Source organism: Notothenia rossii, assembly GCF_949606895.1.
Source record: "Notothenia rossii genome assembly, chromosome: 5".
Lineage (NCBI taxonomy): Eukaryota > Metazoa > Chordata > Actinopteri > Perciformes > Nototheniidae > Notothenia > Notothenia rossii.
The window spans coordinates 29,171,914-29,192,298 of record NC_136903.1 but is presented as its reverse complement, the minus strand read 5'-3'; the positions used below and the strand labels follow the sequence as shown (position 1 = coordinate 29,192,298).

Below are 20,385 nucleotides of genomic sequence, written 5' to 3'. Positions count from 1 at the left end.
GTCTTGTCGAATTAATGATTTATCTCCTACACATCCTGCAGGCCTTGAGACTTGGGTCACCCAGCAGTAAACGAGATAGACATCCTTTTGAGCTTATCAATCAAATGTATTCATTCCTAGTAAGCTGACTTTGGGGAGAAGGGAAGTTCAGGGAAGCCATTAAGCCACAAGAACAATTAACTTATGTTGGTTGACTGATGCGGTGACTGTCATGGGACGATGGCGTTTGGATATTTACAAATATGGCTTTCATAAAGAAAAACAGGTGACTGTTGTGTGATAAGGTACATGATACGATGTTTGTGTGTGTTGAAGATGTTTAGGGGGAATGAGTATGTGTCCTGTCAAAGAGTCCTCTGTCATGACTCCAAATCAGTGATTGGGGGATCTGCCTAAGGGCAGAGGGACAGAAACACACACACACACACACACACACCCGCACAGAAGCAACATGGAATCAACAACTGTGGACTTACTACCTGGGATCCCGCCCAGAAGGGAAACCGACCAATGGAACACTGCCAACTCACTGTCTAGCTCGCTCAGAAGTGAACTCTGTGTATAAATTTTGTGATCATTTTGAAGATCGGCGCTCTTGTTTTTGACTTGCCGTTCCTGAGACGTGTCTCACACGGTGGTAGAACCTGAGCCCGGAGTACTCTGCAGAGTGCTTCGTGATTAGGTGATGTATTTGTATGTTTTTACCATTAAAGCAGATTATTGTTAAACCCTTATCCTGGCTGCTTTGAATTTTTCCTTCTTTTGAGAACCCGCTCATATAGGAATGGCGCGGAGCAGAGATTCTGCCCCAACAAGAGTGAGAGAGAGGTGACAAGGGGAGCACGTCTGTAACCCGACACCGTTGTAATGAATCGACATCTCACCCATCACGGCTTTGATACGGCCACTAGTGCAGGTGAAGTGATGACGGTGAAAATACAGTTTCAGTCCGGCGCAAGCAAGAGGGGAAAAAAACAAAACATGATGAAACGAGAGCATCACTCGAAGGTGGGTTATTGTATGAGTCAAATGTACAACTTGCGAATGTTGTATAAGTCAAATTGCCAATTGCCATATTAAAACATCAGCTGCAATTCACGACATGAAGAAGGCAGTCTCTGCATATTATATAGGCTAATGGAGATGCAGTTATTTCCAGCATTCTTTATTTACCATTCATTCAAGTATTTTATGCCTTTTATCTGCTAATGTACAGGAGGAAGAGTGATGCACTGTCTGTCTAGTTGGCTTACATAACAGTTAAAGTTTACAGCCTAAAAAACATGGAGCATTGTTTCCCCTTTTATTCATTTGTATGTCAATTTGCACATTTCATGGTGATGCTCTGCCTCTCCCCTTAACTCCTAACAGTCATCATCATGTCAACCACAACACAGAGAAATACTGATAGAAATGTGTGTGTAGTTGTTGATACATTGCTGACAGAGGGAACTACATTTGAATACAGATTTAAGAAATATCAGTTTTTGAGCATGTAATAAGCATGTTTTGTCTTGACTATATTACAACTATATTAAAATAAAATAATATAGTATTTATATTATTGAATTGATTATGATTATGATTATTAGTAGAAGTAGTTTATTTGCATTAATTATATTTTAATCTTTTCGAGGCTAGTATTTGGCAGGAAATGCAGACGTATTCACCTGCAAACGCATACTGAACGACATACATGCACATTTACCATTTACCTCACTCCATAAAAAAGTAACTGTGTTGATAATAATAATAATAATAATAATAAACAGGAATTATATTTGCAAAGTAGCCTACTTTGTTTCCAAAAAAAAATGTTTCACTCCTGTCGGTTGGGGGGGGGGGGGGGGGGGCCTCATCTCACAATGTCGCTTGGGGCCCCAAGTTGGCCAGGGGCGGCCCTGCAAGTATGCCTACAGACATAAATAAACCAGCGACTGTATTCGCCATGACACAGACAGTCTGTGGTTTGTACTTCTTTAACTTTTGTCCAATTTCTGAACAGATATGAGGAGGTGTGATCTCTGTGTGCTAACTGCTAACAGCTAATGGCTGATGTTTTCTGGTTGAACGTCAGTAACGGCAGGCTGAGATCCTCACCGCTGATTGGCTTCCGCGAGAACGCGTCACGTGAATTTGACGCTCGAGTTGAAAAAATTGAACTCTCGCGTTTGACGCGGCACCGTTCAATCGCCTCAATCGCTTGATTCGCGCCGCGTACACCGCTTCATGCTCGCCGTCGAAGCGAATTTGCGTCTGTTCTGCATTGACTTTACATGTAATCGCGCCACTCCCAAATATCGCATCGTGTCCGATGTGAACGCAGCCTAAGACAGAGAATGTATGTGTGCACCCACATGCACTATTTTTGTTTTTATAATGCTGTTGTAAATACTCCTGTTGTCTGCTGTGTTCAGACTTAAGTAATGTGTGTGATGCAACATTCAGGACATTCAGTGTCCTTTTTTAACAGAAGACCGTAGAAGCTGCAGCTCGACTGCAGAAGTATTCGTTTTTTGTTTTTGAGGATGGAACAATTTCACACACAGATATAGGGAGGCTTGACCTATACAAATGATTTATTATGGTTTATAATGTAATCTCAAGAAGAAGAAGAAGAAGAAGAAGAAGAAGAAGAAGAAGAAGAAGAAGAAGAAGAAGAAGAAGAAGAAGAAGAAGAAGAAGAAGATGTCTGAACAACTATTCAGTGTCAATCCTGTGGATATCTCCAAAATAATGTTCATTTTAAGTCTCAGCAAAACTCACAACATTTCTGGAGCCTTGTAGACCCAGAAAACTATAAGAACATTCACCAAGCAGCACTGCAAATGTCTGCTTTATTTGGTTCTGTTCTACATACCTTTGTGAAGCAGCTTTTTCTGACATGAATGTCATGAAATCTAAATGCAGAACAAGACTGACTGATGAACATTTAAATGACTCCTAAGTGGGTACACTCCAGCATACACCTCTATGGTGGACTCCATGCAGCGCCATTCATCACACTAACTGTAAACAAAATGAGTGAAATGCTTGTCAGGTAGTGATTAAGGACATTTATATGCATTTTCAGTGATGTACCTACCATGGGCCATATTAATGTGTGAGAAATGCTTATTTTCTTGGACCTTGATGTGAAGTTAAGATTTTTGATAAGCGTTAGGTATTGCAATTTCACACGTGTACAAAAGTATAGCTTAATTCAACTGATGAGGGCTATGTGAATAAATGTAAGCTATGTGATGCAAGTAGCTCTTGGACACTTTCATTTTTTCGAAGTAGCTCTCAGATGAAGAAAGGTTGGAGACCCCTGATATAGTGTAACGGAGCTTTCGGTTTTGGGCAAATTGCACGTGCATCACTCTCACTCCTCAATGGTAATGTTGAGGTGGATTTAGGAACTCCCCCTCGATTTATATTGGCTCTAATTGTTATAATAGGTGTCAATCACCCAAAAAAAATTCTAAACCTCTCTAAAAAGATTTGTTTTTGTTTTGCATCAATCTTGATAAGGTACTTATTATATGTTATAGTTTGGATTCCTAAAGGTTTTTGGCTACTATCTGTAAGAAATTTAAATCAATGTTTAATGACGTAATTTAGTTTAAACATACAGTAAGCTTAAAACTGTTTTATTCTGAAAACATTTTTCGGTTAGCATTGGCTTATGGCTAACATTGCTGCTAAAGTTTATTTTGAAAAGCTTTACTGGAATGAGTCTCCGGATATCAACAGTGACTATCAGGATTTATCCTTTAACACCCACATAAAATCAATTTCAAGGACCGCCTACTTTCATCTACGTAACATTGCAAAAATCAGGCATATCTTGCCTCAAAACGATGCAGAGAAACTAGTCCATGCATTTGTTACTTCAAGGCTGGATTATTGTAACTCCTTATTATCAGGGTGTACCAAGAAGTCAGTCAAGTCGCTTCAGCTGATTCAAAATGCTGCAGCTCGTGTACTAACCAGAGTTAGGAAAAGGGACCACATTACTCCTGTTCTGGCTGCCTTACACTGGCTCCCTATAGCAGTGGTTCCCAAACTTTTTGGGCCCAAGGCACACCAAAGGACAAGTAAAAATCTCAAGGCACACCTACCCTAAAATAGCCCTTATAACACGTGTTATCACTCATATCATGTAAAATATCTGTAAATGTGCATACTTATTTACTAATGGCAAATAAAATGTGACAAAGACAACTATATTACTAATGAAATATTTATTAACGAAAACAAATTTAAATTAATTTATAAATATAAATATATATATATATATTATATATATATATATATAATATATATATTATATAATTTATTAAACTTTAGCAAATTAGGCTTCATCAAAGCAGCAACACACTCATTTAAACCAGACAGGTCACAAAATTAAAAATGAGGCAACGGAAACTCAGCAGAAACTCAGCACAGAGAACTGTCAATGCAAGGAAACATGGTCCTGAACTACAAATTATGAATATAACATTTCACCAATCAGCATTGAAACATGTGCTATTTTAAAATGTGCCTATTTACAGATTAATGGGATACATGTGCCTGTCGGGGCGCGCAGATTTTTTTAATCCTCGGTGGCACTGAAGAGAGGGCAACTCGCAAGTCCTGTTCAACAGACAGCCGTGACCTGCTGTTGTTCTTCATATAAGTCAGAGTAGAGAACGCCAGCTCACACAGGTAGGTAGTGGGAAAATGAAGTAGTTGCTCAATCGCGTGGTGGGAGATGCTTGGGTACTCCGATGCAGAAGCCAACCAAAACTGATCCAGTGGGAGCTCACTGAATTTGAGTTTCAGTGTGCGGTCCACACGGAGCTCTGCGCACTCCTCTCTCTCTTTCATGGAGAGCTTCTCTGTGGAGGATTCCTGGTGGAATGGGTCTTGGATCCAGTCATAGTCCTCGATGTCAGCCACACGTGGAAAATACTGCTCAAACCTCTCTTTTAAGGTCTGAAGGTGTTCCGCATACACAGCGCGCTCCTTAGCTGCCTGCGGCGCAGCTGATGTCAGCGGGAACATGTCCATGGAGCCCTGCTCCAAAGCCTCCTGCCACAGGAGAAGTTTGCCCATAAACCCCCGAATCTTATCTGTGGACGATAAAATGTTTTCATTCCTTCCCTGAAGCTTGGCGTTTAACTCGTTCAGATGCCCAAATATGTCTGCGAGGTAAGCCAGCCTGGCGCACCACCTCTCATCCGCGAGCTTGTCTTTATGTGGGACAGCGTTTTCACCTGAAAACTCCAAAAGCTGTTCCCGAAGCTCATAAAGACGGGATAGGACTTTCCCCCGTGACAGCCAACGTACCTCTGTGTGCAGGATCAGGCTTTGGTGGTCGGCTCCCATCTCGGCGCACAGCTGGGAGAAGAGGCGAGATTTCAGGGGCCTTGATTTTATGTAATTCACCATCTGCACGGCCTGATTCAGCACCTCAGTCAACTCCGGGGGCATGGTTTTGGCAACCAATGCCTCTCGGTGCAGAATGCAGTGGTTTGTCACGATATGTGGGTTTTGTGCCCTCACCTTAGCAATGAATCCTTTCACTCTCCCCGTCATGCTCGCCGCACCATCTGTGCAAAGACCGACGCACATATTCCAGGTCAGACTGTTCTCTTTAAAATAGTCATTAGTTACCCTGAATATTTCCTCTCCCGTGGTGTGGCTTTCCATTTCTTTGCAGAATAAAAATGTCTCTTTGATGGAGTCAGCATCAACATATCTGACGTTTGCCAGAAGTTGGGCAGCCCCACTGATGTCCGTAGATTCATCTATTTGGAGGGAAAATCTGCCGCTCGCCTGCAGTTTCTCTGCCAAATGTTCCTCAATGTCTTCGGACATGTCGTCGATTCTTCTTTTGATCGTATTATCAGACGACGGCACTTTCGATAGCTCATTTGCGGCATCTGGACCCAGCATGACACCTGCAAGTATTGTGCAAGCAGGGAGGATGAGTGTCTCCGCTATTGTGTGAGGCTTCTTCTGCTTTGCAATGAGCTCCGCTAGCATGTAACTCGCCTCCATTGCCTTATCAGACACTTTCACAGAATCCAACAAACGTCCTTGCTGCCTCTGGTTCAGATCCCGCGCTCTTCTGAAGTAGTTCAAGTTACTGTGAACATGGGCGGGATGTTTGGTTTCCAAGTGCCTCTTCAGCTTGCTTGGAACCATGTTAGCATTAGCTAACTTCTCCCGACAGACGACGCACTCGGGCTGAGGATTGTTCACATCCCCGGTCCAAATGAAGCCATAAGACAGATAACTGTCATGGTACTGTCTGCTGACAGTTTTTTTCCTCTTCTCTTTCGGTGGTGGGTTGTCGGCAGTCTCTACACTGGTGGTTGCTGGTTTGCTCCGCACAAGAAAGCGCTCCATTTTCCCGCTTGCTTGTTTCTCAGTTTTAATATTGTCCTTCAGCCTTTGATGTGTCACAGTCTTATAAATCCCACCTGCGCAACTGCGTTAACAGCGGAATACGGGGTTCTGTGAGGATTATTTTTTAAATAATCGTTTTTAGGTATAGAGTTTGCCTCTGTATTATGAAATGTGTGCATACAAAGTACTGATATAGTAAATAAAAAAATAATTATTTTTGTGTAGTTGTATATTGCAATAATAACGTATGTTTGTCACAAAATCCCACGGCACACCTGGACTTGCCTCACGGCACACCAGTGTGCCGCGGCACACCGTTTGGGAACCACTGCCCTATAGAACACAGGATAGAATTTAAAATTCTTCTTCTCGCCTACAAAGCCCTTAATGGGCAGGCGCCATCTTACCTTAAAGAACTCATTATACCCTATTGTCCTACTAGGGCATTGCGTTCCAAGAATGCAGGGTTGTTGGTTGTTCCTAGAGTCTCTAAAAGTACAATGGGAGCCAGAGCCTTTTCTTATCAAGCTCCACTTTTGTGGAATCAGCTTCCAGTTTGTGTTCGGACGGCAGACACCCTATCCGTTTTTAAGAGTGCGCTTAAGACCTTCCTTTTTGATAAAGCTTATAGTTAGGGCTGATTAGATTCAGCCCCTAGTTTTGCTGATATAGGCTTAGTTTGTCGGGGGACATCTTACTTCTTCCTTCTCTCTGTCTATACCTGTGTACTCTCATGTTCCGATTAACCCAGCTTACCCAAATGTCTTTCTTTTTGGTGTCTATATACGCCGGGATCCGGAGTCATGGATGATCCTGCGGTCCTGTGTCATGGATTGCGAGTCCTGGATCTTGAGTCGTGGCTGTGGTCCTGGATCATAAGTCCTGGATGGATATCCTCGTGGATTCATCTTCTTATTATACACACATGCATTTCCAAACATTTGGACTACCTATGTTGCAAATGTATTATCTTTTCAATTTACACACGGCATCTATTGCACGTCTGTCCGTCCTGGGAGAGGGATCCCTCCTCTGTTGCTCTCCCTGAGGTTTCTCCCATTTTTCCCTTTAAACTGTGGGGTTTTCTCTGGAAGTTTTTCCTTGTACGATGTGAGGGTCTAAGGACAGAGGGTGTCGTATTTTCATACTGATATTCTGTACAAACTGTGAAGTCCACTGAGACAAATGTAACATTTGTGATATTGGGCTATATAAATAAACATTGATTGATTGATTGATTGATTGATTGATTGATTGACTACACTTCTCGTTTTACGGTAACAACGATTACAGCCGTTAAAATGCATTAAATAAAAAGTCATGAATGAGTCCATGAGGAGAAAAGGCGTGTGGAAGTATGCAATGAATACACAATGTCTAAATCCTCTGTTATGCGCGATATTGGACATCAGAGAGACAGGAGAAGACAGGACAATACCCCTCCTCGACTCCTCTCTTCCCCTCCTCCGGGACTTGACCCGGAAATCGATCAAGACACGCCATTTTGAACGACGTCCAAATAGCGGAAATGCACACGGAGGAGTCGAGGAGGGGTGAGGGAGGAGGGGTGCGGGAGGAGACAAAACGGAGGATACACGCGAGCAGACAACGCGGCAGTGTTTTCACTATTCGCGTATAAAAGCCCCGCCCCCACCTTCACAGCTGGTCCATTTCATCCATGATTTCAACAGAGGAAAACTGACAACTGGAAGATGAGTGGAAAAGCGTCAAATAAATGTTTAAGTGCTCACAGCTCCGTGGGAATTATTATGTGCAATTCATTTCTAAAAGGCTTCCACATTACTATAATTATATTTGTATTTAAATGTAGGCTACATTTTACACCAAAACGGAACACAAACGCAGGACCAACCATCATACATTGAATTCCTTGACTAACAAGAGAAAGATTAATTCATTTAAATAAATATTTAACCAGAAATGGTCCGGTTCTAAAGGGTTATTCAGTTAAGCCCGATGAGAGGGGATAGGCAGGGTCGGCTCCAGAACAAATCAAATGGGGGGGAAACCATTTACCACGGGGGGGCACACACATGCTGTAAAGTCTCTTGTCTCTCACACACACAGCACTGCACGCTTCATTAAGCCAAGTCTCACACACACACACACACACACACACACACACACACACACACACACACACACACACACACACACACACACACACACACACACACACACATACACCTGAAAGTGTGTTATGTAGCACCCTCTGTTGTTGTTACCTATTTCCGCCAGCGGGTCATATTGACCCCACCCCTTTTCAGATAAACATGACGTGTTGCTATAGCAACGCCTTTTGTCTACTGCGGTTCCCACAACTGACTGTAGTGAATGAGTGCGCTCCCGCTCACCGGAGGAGAGACAGCAAGCGCATTTCGTGGCATCTGCGGGCAGTGGCAAGTACTTCCGGCATCTGCCACGGAGGCCGCTACTCCGTGGTATCTGTGGCAAGTATATGCCACAGATGTGGTATCTGTGGCAAGTATATGCCACAGATGCCACAACTTGCCGTGGCAAGTATATGCCACAACCATGCCACAACTTGCCGTGGCAAGTATATGCCACAACTTGCCGTGGCAAGTAAATGCCACAAGTTAAGAGAAGGTTTATGGTAGCTGCCACTCGCCTTCCGTGGCAAATGCTGATATTTAAACCCGTATTTATCGCGTAAAATGTCGCTGTTTTGGCATGACTTTATCAGACTGATCTGTACACAAGACTGATGGTCTGTTACTGATGGTCCGATCTCTATTTTTCAAAAAGATTAAACATTATATGTTCTATAGATTTTACTTGAAGAACGTGGTTTGTTAAAATAAATAAACGTGCTATTTTTATGATAATACTCAAGATATATTATTAGTAAGTTGACATAAAGATCTAACAATGTTGACCAGAGGTGGGAAATAGGCTAACTTGTATACTCAAGTAGCCTACTGTACTTGTGATTTAGAAATAGCCTTCTTGTGCTATAACGGTACGTCTACACTACAGGCATAAAAAAATGCTTTCAACGCTTCGCCCATTCACTTGAATGGGGTGACGTAGAAGATTTGTAATCTTCGCCGAACTGCATTGTGGGGAGCATGGCTTTGCAAGCATCACGAGCATCTATGTTCAACTTTTGAGGCTCGATGCTTGGCATCAGCCAATGAAATCCCGTTTATGCAAATCCCGCCAGTGCAAGCGCAGCCAATCAAACCGCGTGCAAGCTGGGAGAGCCAGACCGCAGTTAATTTCCTCATATTCCAAACGAGATATTACGGTAGCAAATCACCCGGTTCTTTACGACCGGAACTATTTACCAGGATACAAACCAGAGGAACCAGGCATGGAGGGAGGTGGCAGAGACAGTGGGTGAAACTGATAGTTAACAGTAACCAACTAATAATTTTCATAAAGTGCATATTTATTCCAAACTCACAATATATATATCCTTCCAGTAATAAAACGTAATGCACAATGCAATGATACACAGTATCCAAAGTCTTTAGGCACTGGTTGGAGGCATTCATGTAAAGCAGATCGCCAGAATCCAATACTGGTAAAAACGTTATAGAGATCAAATGTTTCCTTGTCTGAAAGTAGAAACCTAATTTTAAAACAATATTTTCAGTGTGTGACTTGAAAGATAAGTTCTGATCAATAATAAAACCTAGATATTTGTATGTAGTGACCCTTTCAATGTCAATGTCAGTCCCTTGAACAGTACAAATGTTGGGGAGAAAATAAGTTAACTTTTTGCCATTTGAAAATATAATGAGTTTGGATTTGTCTGCATTTAATACTAACTTGAGTTGAGATAAATTAGATGGAATAACATCATGAACATTAAATAACAGTATCATCTGCATAAAAATGGAAAGCAGCCTTTGATAAATTATTACAGAGATTATTTACATATATGGTGAAATTATTGGTCGGGTTCCATCTACTTTCAGTGTGTAAAAGGAGTCTCCTATTTCCTCCACGATAGCCTCAGTCACCACATTGCTGAGTGTACTTATGAGTTCATTTTGCATTTCGTGACAAGTGTAAGTGGCGTTTCGAAGGATTGATTTCACTACATCAGCCAATTTGATGTATTTTTTTATCGTATAGTCCAGCAGGGAGAGGAAAAGGCCACTGCCCCCCTCTGACATGTTATCAAAAGCCTCTATCTTCCCTCGTAAAGGCAGCTGGTTTTCCACCAGAAATCAATAAGAGAGGAGATATAATACCTGTTTTTTCGTAGTTGGTCTGCGTTAACAAGTGTAGAAATCTCCTTTCCAGTGCTGGCACGCCTCTCTCGCTCCTTCCACATTGCATAGCAAGAGAGATGCTCCTTTGAATTTGCATGTTTCTGAAATCCCTTGTCTCTCTCTTCACCGCATTTTTCCAGTTACGGAAGCCAACAGATATAAATGCATCCATTCTCCGGGTTTTGCTAGACTGCCGACAGCAGAAACAAAATGCAGCATCGGCCTTGACACTGTATTCAAGCCAGTCTCGGTTGTGATACCAAGCAGAGACAAACGAACGCCTCCTGCCAGTGAGGGTGCTGTAAGCTTACTGTTTTAAGAAGATTTGTTTGGGCTAATCAGTTCCAATATCGTCTATGGGTTGTTGAATTCCAGCGCTAACGTTAGCTGCAGCAGGTGGATGGGCTTGGCTAGCAGGTTGGCTGGTCGAAGAGCACGGCTCCAGCTCTTCAGAGGTGGTGCCGCCGGCGATGCTGGAGATGGGTGCATTATTCCCTTTGTTTTCAGGAGGTGGAGGAGTTGGAGGAGGCCGTGTAGCAGCTGCACCTTGCAGTCATTTACGTATATCCATTACTTTATTACTGTCCGACAGTCCGAGCATAGCTTCGTCTCACTGACTTGCTAATTATGCGCGCATTTTTTTTTAATTAATAACAACAAATCAAAGGCCGGGGTCATTGGTCAAGAAACACACCAATCACCAGTGAGCACACCTCAGGCTGTGTTTTTTATTTATGTTCTTTATTTCTGATTTATTTCACACAAAAAAGATTTAGTGGAAACGTTTTCACTTATAATATGATAAAAAAATTAATTAAAAAAACGGCAAAGTGGCAGGGCTTGCCTGGCCTGGCAGGGGGGGCACAGTGACTCATTTGGGGGGGCATGGCCCGCGAATGCCCACCCATGACGCCGACCCTGGGGATAGGCCTACAGCTGTGCACATGTCATAATTAACAGACGTCGTTTAAGAGTGACGTTTGAGTGAACGAGGACATCCCAATTAATACCTGAGGACTCCTCTGTCCTCGCGTCACCTCCTCGTGTCTCTTGCTCGCATCTTACGGAGGCGGAGATAAGATGCAAGGAAGGGACGCGAGTGAGGGAAAGGAGGAGTCGAGGAGGGGTGTCTATGGAAGCAAACAAGAAACAGAAGTATTTGAATTTTATCAGACACCAAATTTGCTTTGAAAATAATTACTTTGAAAATCATGTATCTGAATTTTTTTTTTTGCTCTGAATTTACCTATGTGAAATAAAAATGTAAAAATTCAAGTTAAAAAAATTCTAATGTTCAAATTCAGATCCCAAAAATTCAAGTGAAAAAAATTCGACGTCAAATATTTCGGTGTTTAAAATTCGATGTCAAAAAATTCGGTGTATAAAATGCAGCATCATCCGGGCTACTCAGACAGGATAAGCAATCGAGCCCGAATGCAATCAAACCGACTTCTGGCCTATCAGAGCCAAGCGGCGAACCCCGGGACAGTGCGGTGAAGCCCAATGCTGCAAACTGTAGGCGATGGATGCTAATGGGAGCAATTCCCGTAGACCCTATGTTAAAATGTCCAACTTAACATCAGAAAATGAACATGTTTCTAGCCTGGATCCACAAAAGCATATTCTGTATATAGTTAGATTCCCCCTTCATGACAACGGGACTCCTGCTCCAAGCTCCTCTGTCTCACTGCTAGCTCCGTTAGCTCCATTGGCTCCGTGATGCTATAGCGGCTCAGCTCATGAGGAGAACACTACTTGAACTCGGCCGTGTTTGTTGTGTTGGTTCCTGGTGGACTATTCGTCATGCAAATATAGGATTTACCTACGGTTAAAACAGACCGTCCATGAATGCAGTTTCTTCGGTAAGTCAACCCTGCGTACTTTATGTTATGTTACTGCTGTTTTTATTAAGCTAACGTTAATGAATGTTTAGAGTTGGCTTAGCATTTGAGCAATCGTAGCTCCATCTGTGCTAACGATGCTATGCGTAGCATCCAAGACTGTAAAACATTAAAGTCCTTATCTTACATTAAAAACTTTTTTTGGCAGTTGATTTCTGGGGGGTGTATGCAACAGATAGTCAATGTATGTTTCTTTATTTCATACTGAATAATATGTAAAAAAAGGAAAAATATTAGGTCCAATAAAAAAACTTTGCTTCTGGAAGCAGGCCATTTCGTGACGTCACGTGTGGTTCCCGGCTGCCGCTGTCTGGCTCCCTGCTGCCGTCCGGATCGACAGCCAATGCGCGCAGCCAGCGAGAGTTCACAACGAAAAATGGCGTCAAATATTGTTGATGTTTACGCATCAGAAAAAGCTAATAGCGCGGGTATTTGGCACAATTTGACAGAACAATTATTTGGTGTGGACGATGCGAGCAGTGACGATGAATCTGAACGATCTCTGCCGCCTTTTACACCAGAAATAAGAGGCCTAGAACCGTATAGGTTCGAGCCAGCAAAACGCGAATGTGCACCACCGGCCTCAGCTGAAAACATGGAAGTCACTCCGCCCTCGCCAGCACCAGCTCGAGTCGGCAACACAGATCCCGATTGGTGTTGCTACACCCGCCAACGACACACCTCTTCACCATGATCCGGAAAAAACAAGACAAACTCGGAGATAAACACTGATACACAAAGTTGACATGCGGCTATACCAGCAATGCTACACTGTGTGATGCTGGGACGGGCTGAACTCACCAGGATTCGCGGAACCACACGTGACGTCACGACACAGCACCAAGCAGCGGCAAGTTTGAATCCAGACTTTTCTGGATACCTCTGAATTTGACCCATTTTCCCGATATTAACAAGTGATTTACAGCAAATAGGAAACGATATTCGATCTATATCACGTGTTACTGGAATAAGACCCAACAAGTTAATGCATTTTGAAACAGTTCTATGATCTTTCAGCTACAGTAAATTACGCAAGATAAGGACTTTAAGTGGGATGCTACTGTATACCTAAAGGCTTCTGTGCGAGGTTGCTAAAATAAGCTCATCCTTGTACGTTAGATAGTTAGTTTTCTAGTTAGGTTACTGTATGCATTGTTAAGGTTCATATCAATTTGCTATGCTCTACTATAGCATAAAATAGACTAGCTACTGTCAACGTATTGTTGAAGAGAGGCTTAGTGTATATTAAATCAACCTCACAATGAAATGTGTGTATCTTTAAAATACGAGCGTCACATTTCAAGATGGTCCAGAAATAACGCTCCCTTAGATATTGTAATATGGTTGGTTGAACTGGAGTTATTTATTGAATTTGCAGCTAACCGCCTATCCGACTAACGACCCAAACATTGTTGTTTTTAATATTATTACCAATGTCTCTTTTAATTGTATTATCATCAGACTTGAGAAACCGCCTTATCGTGGCTGTAGAACGGAACATGTAACTTAATGCCTGCATTTAAGGACGATGAATAGCGTAGTCAATGCTTTAGTGACAAGGAAATGATTTGTTTAAATATTAGATACAGTATGACGTTATCTGTGACTTCAGTGAAAATTAAGCTATTGCATTGCATTTGTTAATAGTGTCTTACCCTTACGTGTGTGATACACATGAATATGGCATATGAAAACAAATTAATTTGACTGACTAATGAAAAAGTCATCCAAAGTAACAGTAAAATAAAAAGGACCTACACAATAATACTCAATCAAACTGATACAGTATAAGGGCTGTGATATCCAGCAATTTCTTAAGTATAACAATAAGATTATGACCTGAAAAGAAGATAAAACGTTGTTTGCATGTAAAGAAGTCTGTAACCCACGCATGTAACTTTACATCTGTTTGTTCAAAGTGTCCTTAAGGTGATCCAGACAGGCTGGACCAGAGGAGGAGAGACAGATCTGGACTCCTAACAGCAGAGAACTTCAGCACGGATTCCAAGGTACACCTTTTTCATACTTTACAAAGAATGCATAAAGTAATTACTCTAATACACTGATATACATGCTATTAAACATGACTAAATACTAGATCACCTACACATCAGTGATGTGGAGTGAACTTTCTTTGCAAAAGGTTACATTTACATTTTACCAATCAACATAACTTTTTTGTTCAACTTTCACATTTCAATGTATTTAAGGCAAATATTATTGAACATAGTGAGAACTACGACCCTTTGTCTCTGCATATTGACTGTAAAAAAACATGCTAAAAGTGATTCTTTCAGTGAGACAACCGAACAGAGCAAGCTTCTACAGTTGCACTAAGTTTTGATAACTGTTAAATATTATTTTAATAATACATTTATTTCAATGTTGATGAGTTTAGAACGGTTTATTCATAATCTGATTATCTTTGTAGTACACTGTTGGATTTAAAAAACACATTCAAATAAAAAAATCATTATATTTATAGCCCCCGAACAAACAAACACACCTCTATCTTAAATAACACACTTGCTCTGCAATAATATGTTTTTTGATATTTCTGTTAGGAAAGGACATGCCTGAGAGACAGGACTGCTTCACCATGTTCTCTTTCTCTGAGGGTCCAGAAGAACATCCAAGAGGGAAAGGAAAAGCTGATGTGATGAGATTTAAGAGCAGTACAGGACATTCACTAAGAGACACTTATATTGTAACACAAAGACCTGCACACTGAATAGTTTTGTAATCTAACAGGAACTTCATTTCTGTGTTGTTTTGTGTTTTACGTTGCACTTCAGAGACAGTGTGATTATTGTCAGGCCTATAAAGTTTGGCAAAAAAAAAAAAGTCAGCTGATCAAATGCATTTGCCTCACTTTATGAGCTTCACTATATTTGAGCCTTGTACCGCAGAGTTTGCAACGTCACAAATAAATGGTGCCAATCTTCAGTCAGATGTGAATGTGTAATCTAACATTTTCAGTAAGAATAATGGACAAAAGGAGTCCAAATACAATTTATTGAAATGTGAACTAAAAGTGATCAAGCATGAACCATCACCATTTTTTTTAAATAAAAACGAAATAATATACCTAAGTTACACTAAATGTTAATTTGTTAATTGACAGGCCAGGCCTGTGCAGGTAGTAACAGCTATGCCCAGCATGGGCTAAGTTCTGTAGGTGCAGGTCCTCCTCCCTCAGGTCTGATCCTCTTCGCAGGGAAAGACCCTCAGTCCTCTCTGGCCAAACCAACAGACAGGACGTTCATAAATCTGACGTCTCCCCCAAAGTCTCTAATCATCCATCCTGTGAATATGAGAGGGGTGTAATAGATGCTTTGGACAATAAGAAATATAAAGTTAACTGTTGAGTTGCTCAGTTTTTTTTAGATTGACAGGGTTTAATAATACAAAAAAAAGGAGAGGCACCGTAAAATAAAGATTGGTCTTTCAATAAATTGTGTTGATTTTGTCTTTTGAATTGTTTGTCTAAAGTCAAGTAGCTAGAACTGTTACTTATAGTTTGAATGATACAGTCTGGTTATAATGCGTGGAGGAGGCATCACAGGTAAGAGCACCATTTGTTGTGTTCCATCCACAACAAATGCACAGATTGATGTGTGTGTATTTATTTATCTACTATTTCTTGAATCATTACTGTCAGTCCAAAACAAGAGATTTTGTTTTAGTAACATTTAAAAAAAAAAAAACATTATCTATTTTCCACTACACTATCTTGAATATTATAGTTTTTACATCACTACATTTATCTAACAGCTTTAACATTGTAAAGATGTCACTTCGGACTCTGGGTAATTATGACAGCATGTCCTACTATTTTGAGAGTTTTAACAAACCAGACCTGCATCTATTAATGTAGAAAATAATCAGCACATTAAACCATTATGAAAGTAATCATTAGTTAGCTCATTGTTCAAAATGAGCTCCAACTACAACAGTTAAGTCAACTCGTGCATCGGTAATAACAATAAAACAAATGATATAATATAATAGTATAACTTGTGTCTACTTTAAATACATTAACACTTTCCTAATTATACTAGCATACTTTTACTAAAGTAACATTAACACGTTTAAATGCAGGGCTTTTGTAAGAGAGTATTTGTATAGTGTAGCAGGGTCTACTTGACTGATCTAACCGAAGTGATCGTTACGTTACTTTGCAAACCCCCCCCCCCCCCCCCCCACACACACACACACACAAAAGGACACGGTAACGTTGTGATTCACTTCAATTAAAGATAACACTTGTATAAAAAAAAAAAATCCACCTAACTGTGAACCAAATGTAGGCTTGTATAAAATAACCACGTAACTGTGAACCAAATTTGAAGTCACAGAAGAAAAAAAAAAGTTTTGTAGCTTGTAGAAAAAAAATGAACTTAGTGATGAAATGTTCACTTGCAGAAAAATACATATATTTTTTATATATTTTCCATTACTACTGCAACTTGGTTATTACAACCTCTCAAATCAGTCATTACAACTTGACGAATCTGCTCTGTGGCAGTATTTAAATCGACGAATCTGCGGTCTTGACTTTTGCTACACTTCTTGCGATAAATGTGTCGCAAAAGTAATTGTCACCTGTAGATCAGCTGTAGATGTGGGGGGAGGGAGGGGGGTTGGAGCGAAGGGGCGGAGCAATCAGAACGACGAGGCTTGACTGCGGGGCTAACGGTTCGTGTCGCTACAGTCCGCTGACATGGCGCGTCAATCAACGGTAAGTTTTGCCCATTACTTGCCCAGTATTACTTTGAATATTATTATTGTGATTGAGGATTAAATCTGCTTTGAAGACCACCGTTTTATATCGTGCAGTTTATCGGCAAAATAACGTCAGTTAGCCAGCTAACGCTAGCTTTGTTGAGTTTCAAATGCATTTGCCTCACTTTATGAGCTTCACTATATTTGAGCCTTGTACCGCAGAGTTTGCAACGTCACAAATAAATGGTGCCAATCTTCAGTCAGATGTGAATGTGTAATCTAACATTTTCAGTAAGAATAATGGACAAAAGGAGTCCAAATACAATTTATTGAAATGTGAACTAAAAGTGATCAAGCATGAACCATCACCATTTTTTTTTTAAATAAAAACGAAATAATATACCTAAGTTACACTAAATGTTAATTTGTTAATTGACAGGCCAGGCCTGTGCAGGTAGTAACAGCTATGCCCAGCATGGGCTAAGTTCTGTAGGTGCAGGTCCTCCTCCCTCAGGTCTGATCCTCCTCGCAGGGAAAGACCCTCAGTCCTCTCTGGCCAAACCAACAGACAGGACGTTCATAAATCTGAGGTCTCCCCCAAAGTCTCTAATCATCCATCCTGTGAATATGAGAGGGGAACAAATAGTGTAATAGATGCTTTGGACAATAAGAAATATAAAGTTAACTGTTGAGTTGCTCAGTTTTTTTAGATTGACAGGGTTTAATAATACAAACAAAAGGAGAGGCACCGTAAAATAAAGATTGGTCTTTCAATAAATTGTGTTGATTTTGTCTTTTGAATTGTTTGTCTAAAGTCAAGTAGCTAGAACTGTTACTTATAGTTTGAATGATACAGTCTGGTTATAATGCGTGGAGGAGGCATCACAGGTAAGAGCACCATTTGTTGTGTTCCATCCACAACAAATGCACAGATTGATGTGTGTGTATTTATTTATCTACTATTTCTTGAATCATTACTGTCAGTCCAAAACAAGAGATTTTGTTTTAGTAACATTTAAAAAAAAAAAAAACATTATCTATTTTCCACTACACTATCTTGAATATTATAGTTTTTACATCACTACATTTATCTAACAGCTTTAACATTGTAAAGATGTCACTTCGGACTCTGGGTAATTATGACAGCATGTCCTACTATTTTGAGAGTTTTAACAAACCAGACCTGCATCTATTAATGTAGAAAATAATCAGCGCATTAAACCATTATGAAAGTAATCATTAGTTAGCTCATTGTTCAAAATGAGCTCCAACTACAACAGTTAAGTCAACTCGTGCATCGGTAATAACAATAAAACAAAGGATATAATATAATAGTATAACTTGTGTCTACTTTAAATACATTAACAACACTTTCCTAATTATACTAGCATACTTTTACTAAAGTAACATTAACACGTTTAAATGCAGGGCTTTTGTAAGAGAGTATTTGTATAGTGTAGCAGGGTCTACTTGACTGATCTAACCGAAGTGATCGTTACGTTACTTTGCAAAACCCCCCCACACACACACACACACACACACACACACACAAAAGGACACGGTAACGTTGTGATTCACTTCAATTAAAGATAACACTTGTATAAAAAAAAAAATATCCACGTACCTGTGAACCAAATGTAGACTTGTATAAAATATCCACGTAACTGTGAACCAAATTTGAAGTCACAGAAGAAAAAAAAAAGTTTTGTAGCTTGTAGAAAAAAAATGTACTTAGTGATGAAATGTTCACTTGCAGAAAAATACATATATTTTTTATATATTTTCCATTACTACTGCAACTTGGTTATTACAACCTCTCAAATCAGTCATTACAACTTGACGAATCTGCTCTGTGGCAGTATAAATCGACGAATCTGCGGTCTTGACTTTTGCTACACTTCTTGCGATAAATGTGTCGCAAAAGTAATTGTCACCTGTAGATCAACTGTAGATGTGGGGGGAGGGAGGGGGGTTGGAGCGAAGGGGCGGAGCAATCAGAACGACGAGGCTTGACTGCGGGGCTAACGGTTCGTGTCGCTACAGTCCGCTGACATGGCGCGTCAATCAACGGTAAGTTTTGCCCATTACTTGCCCAGTATTACTTTGAATATTATTATTGTGATTGAGGATTAAATCTGCTTTGAAGACCACCGTTTTATATCGTGCAGTTTAGCGGCAAAATAACGTCAGTTAGCCAGCTAACGCTAGCTTTGTTGAGTTTATGCTAGCTAAACAAGTAGTGGTTGTAGTCTACAGCAGTAATTAATATATTATAGCCTACTGCTTTGGCACTAACGGTTGATAACCGTTTATGAAAATAAAACCAATTGAACTGTACTGAAATAATGACTGTGAGGAGTCCAGTTCTGTCTCTCACTCTCTGGTCCAGCCTGTCTGCATCACCTGGACAGCTTAAACAAACAGATATATGTAAAGTACCATGTGTACAAACAATATAACTTATTATCTTCTGTTGAACATGTTGGATTGTGTATTGTCCGAGTCAGGGTCCTTTTTATTTTACTGTAACTTTGGAAGTTGTGTTACCAATGCTTACTGTTTATTTGATATCAATTTGGTAATACAATTAATAAAAACAAGGTTTGGGTTTGTTCTTCAGATATGACTGACGTAAACGAGTAAGCTCAATAATGAACTCCAGCTCAACCAACCATATTGTAATATCTAAGTAATCATCTTGAAATATGACATTAATAATTGTAATATACACACATCTTATTGTGAGGTTGATTTCACATACACTACTTCGCTAGCTAAATAGAAAATAGCATGGATAATTTACAAAGGCTTTGAAAACACCACCGTTAGTGCCAAAGCAGTAGGCTATAATATATTAATTACTGCTGTAGACTACAACCACTACTTGTTTAGCTAGCATAAACTCAACAAAGCTAGCGTTAGCTGGCTAACTGACGTTATTTTGCCGCTAAACTGCACGATATAAAACGGTGGTCTTCAAAGCGGATTTAATCCTCAATCACAATAATAATATTCAAAGTAATACTGGGCAAGTAATGGGCAAAACTTACCACTGATTGACGCGCCATGTCGGCGGACTGGTAGCGACACGAACCGTTAGCCCCGCAGTCAAG

General features: G+C 40.4%; 1 protein-coding gene and 1 long non-coding RNA gene across 2 annotated transcripts; one reads left to right on the top strand and one right to left on the bottom strand.

Moving 5' to 3' along the window:
• Positions 1-4,539: 4,539 nt before the first annotated feature.
• LOC307038780 (zinc finger BED domain-containing protein 5-like) lies at positions 4,540-6,381 on the bottom strand (the record flags this gene model as incomplete). Its single annotated transcript, XM_079680458.1, has 1 exon — positions 4,540-6,381. The coding sequence occupies one exon, from the start codon at positions 6,379-6,381 to the stop codon at positions 4,540-4,542; it is 1,842 nt and encodes a 613-aa protein (XP_079536584.1).
• A 5,716-nt stretch (positions 6,382-12,097) lies between these two features.
• Positions 12,098-16,149, top strand: LOC307041581. The gene is made up of 3 exons (XR_013808801.1): positions 12,098-12,508; positions 14,467-14,556; positions 15,112-16,149. It is a non-coding gene; the product is annotated as an uncharacterized lncRNA (long non-coding RNA).
• The last annotated feature ends 4,236 nt before the right edge of the window (positions 16,150-20,385 follow it).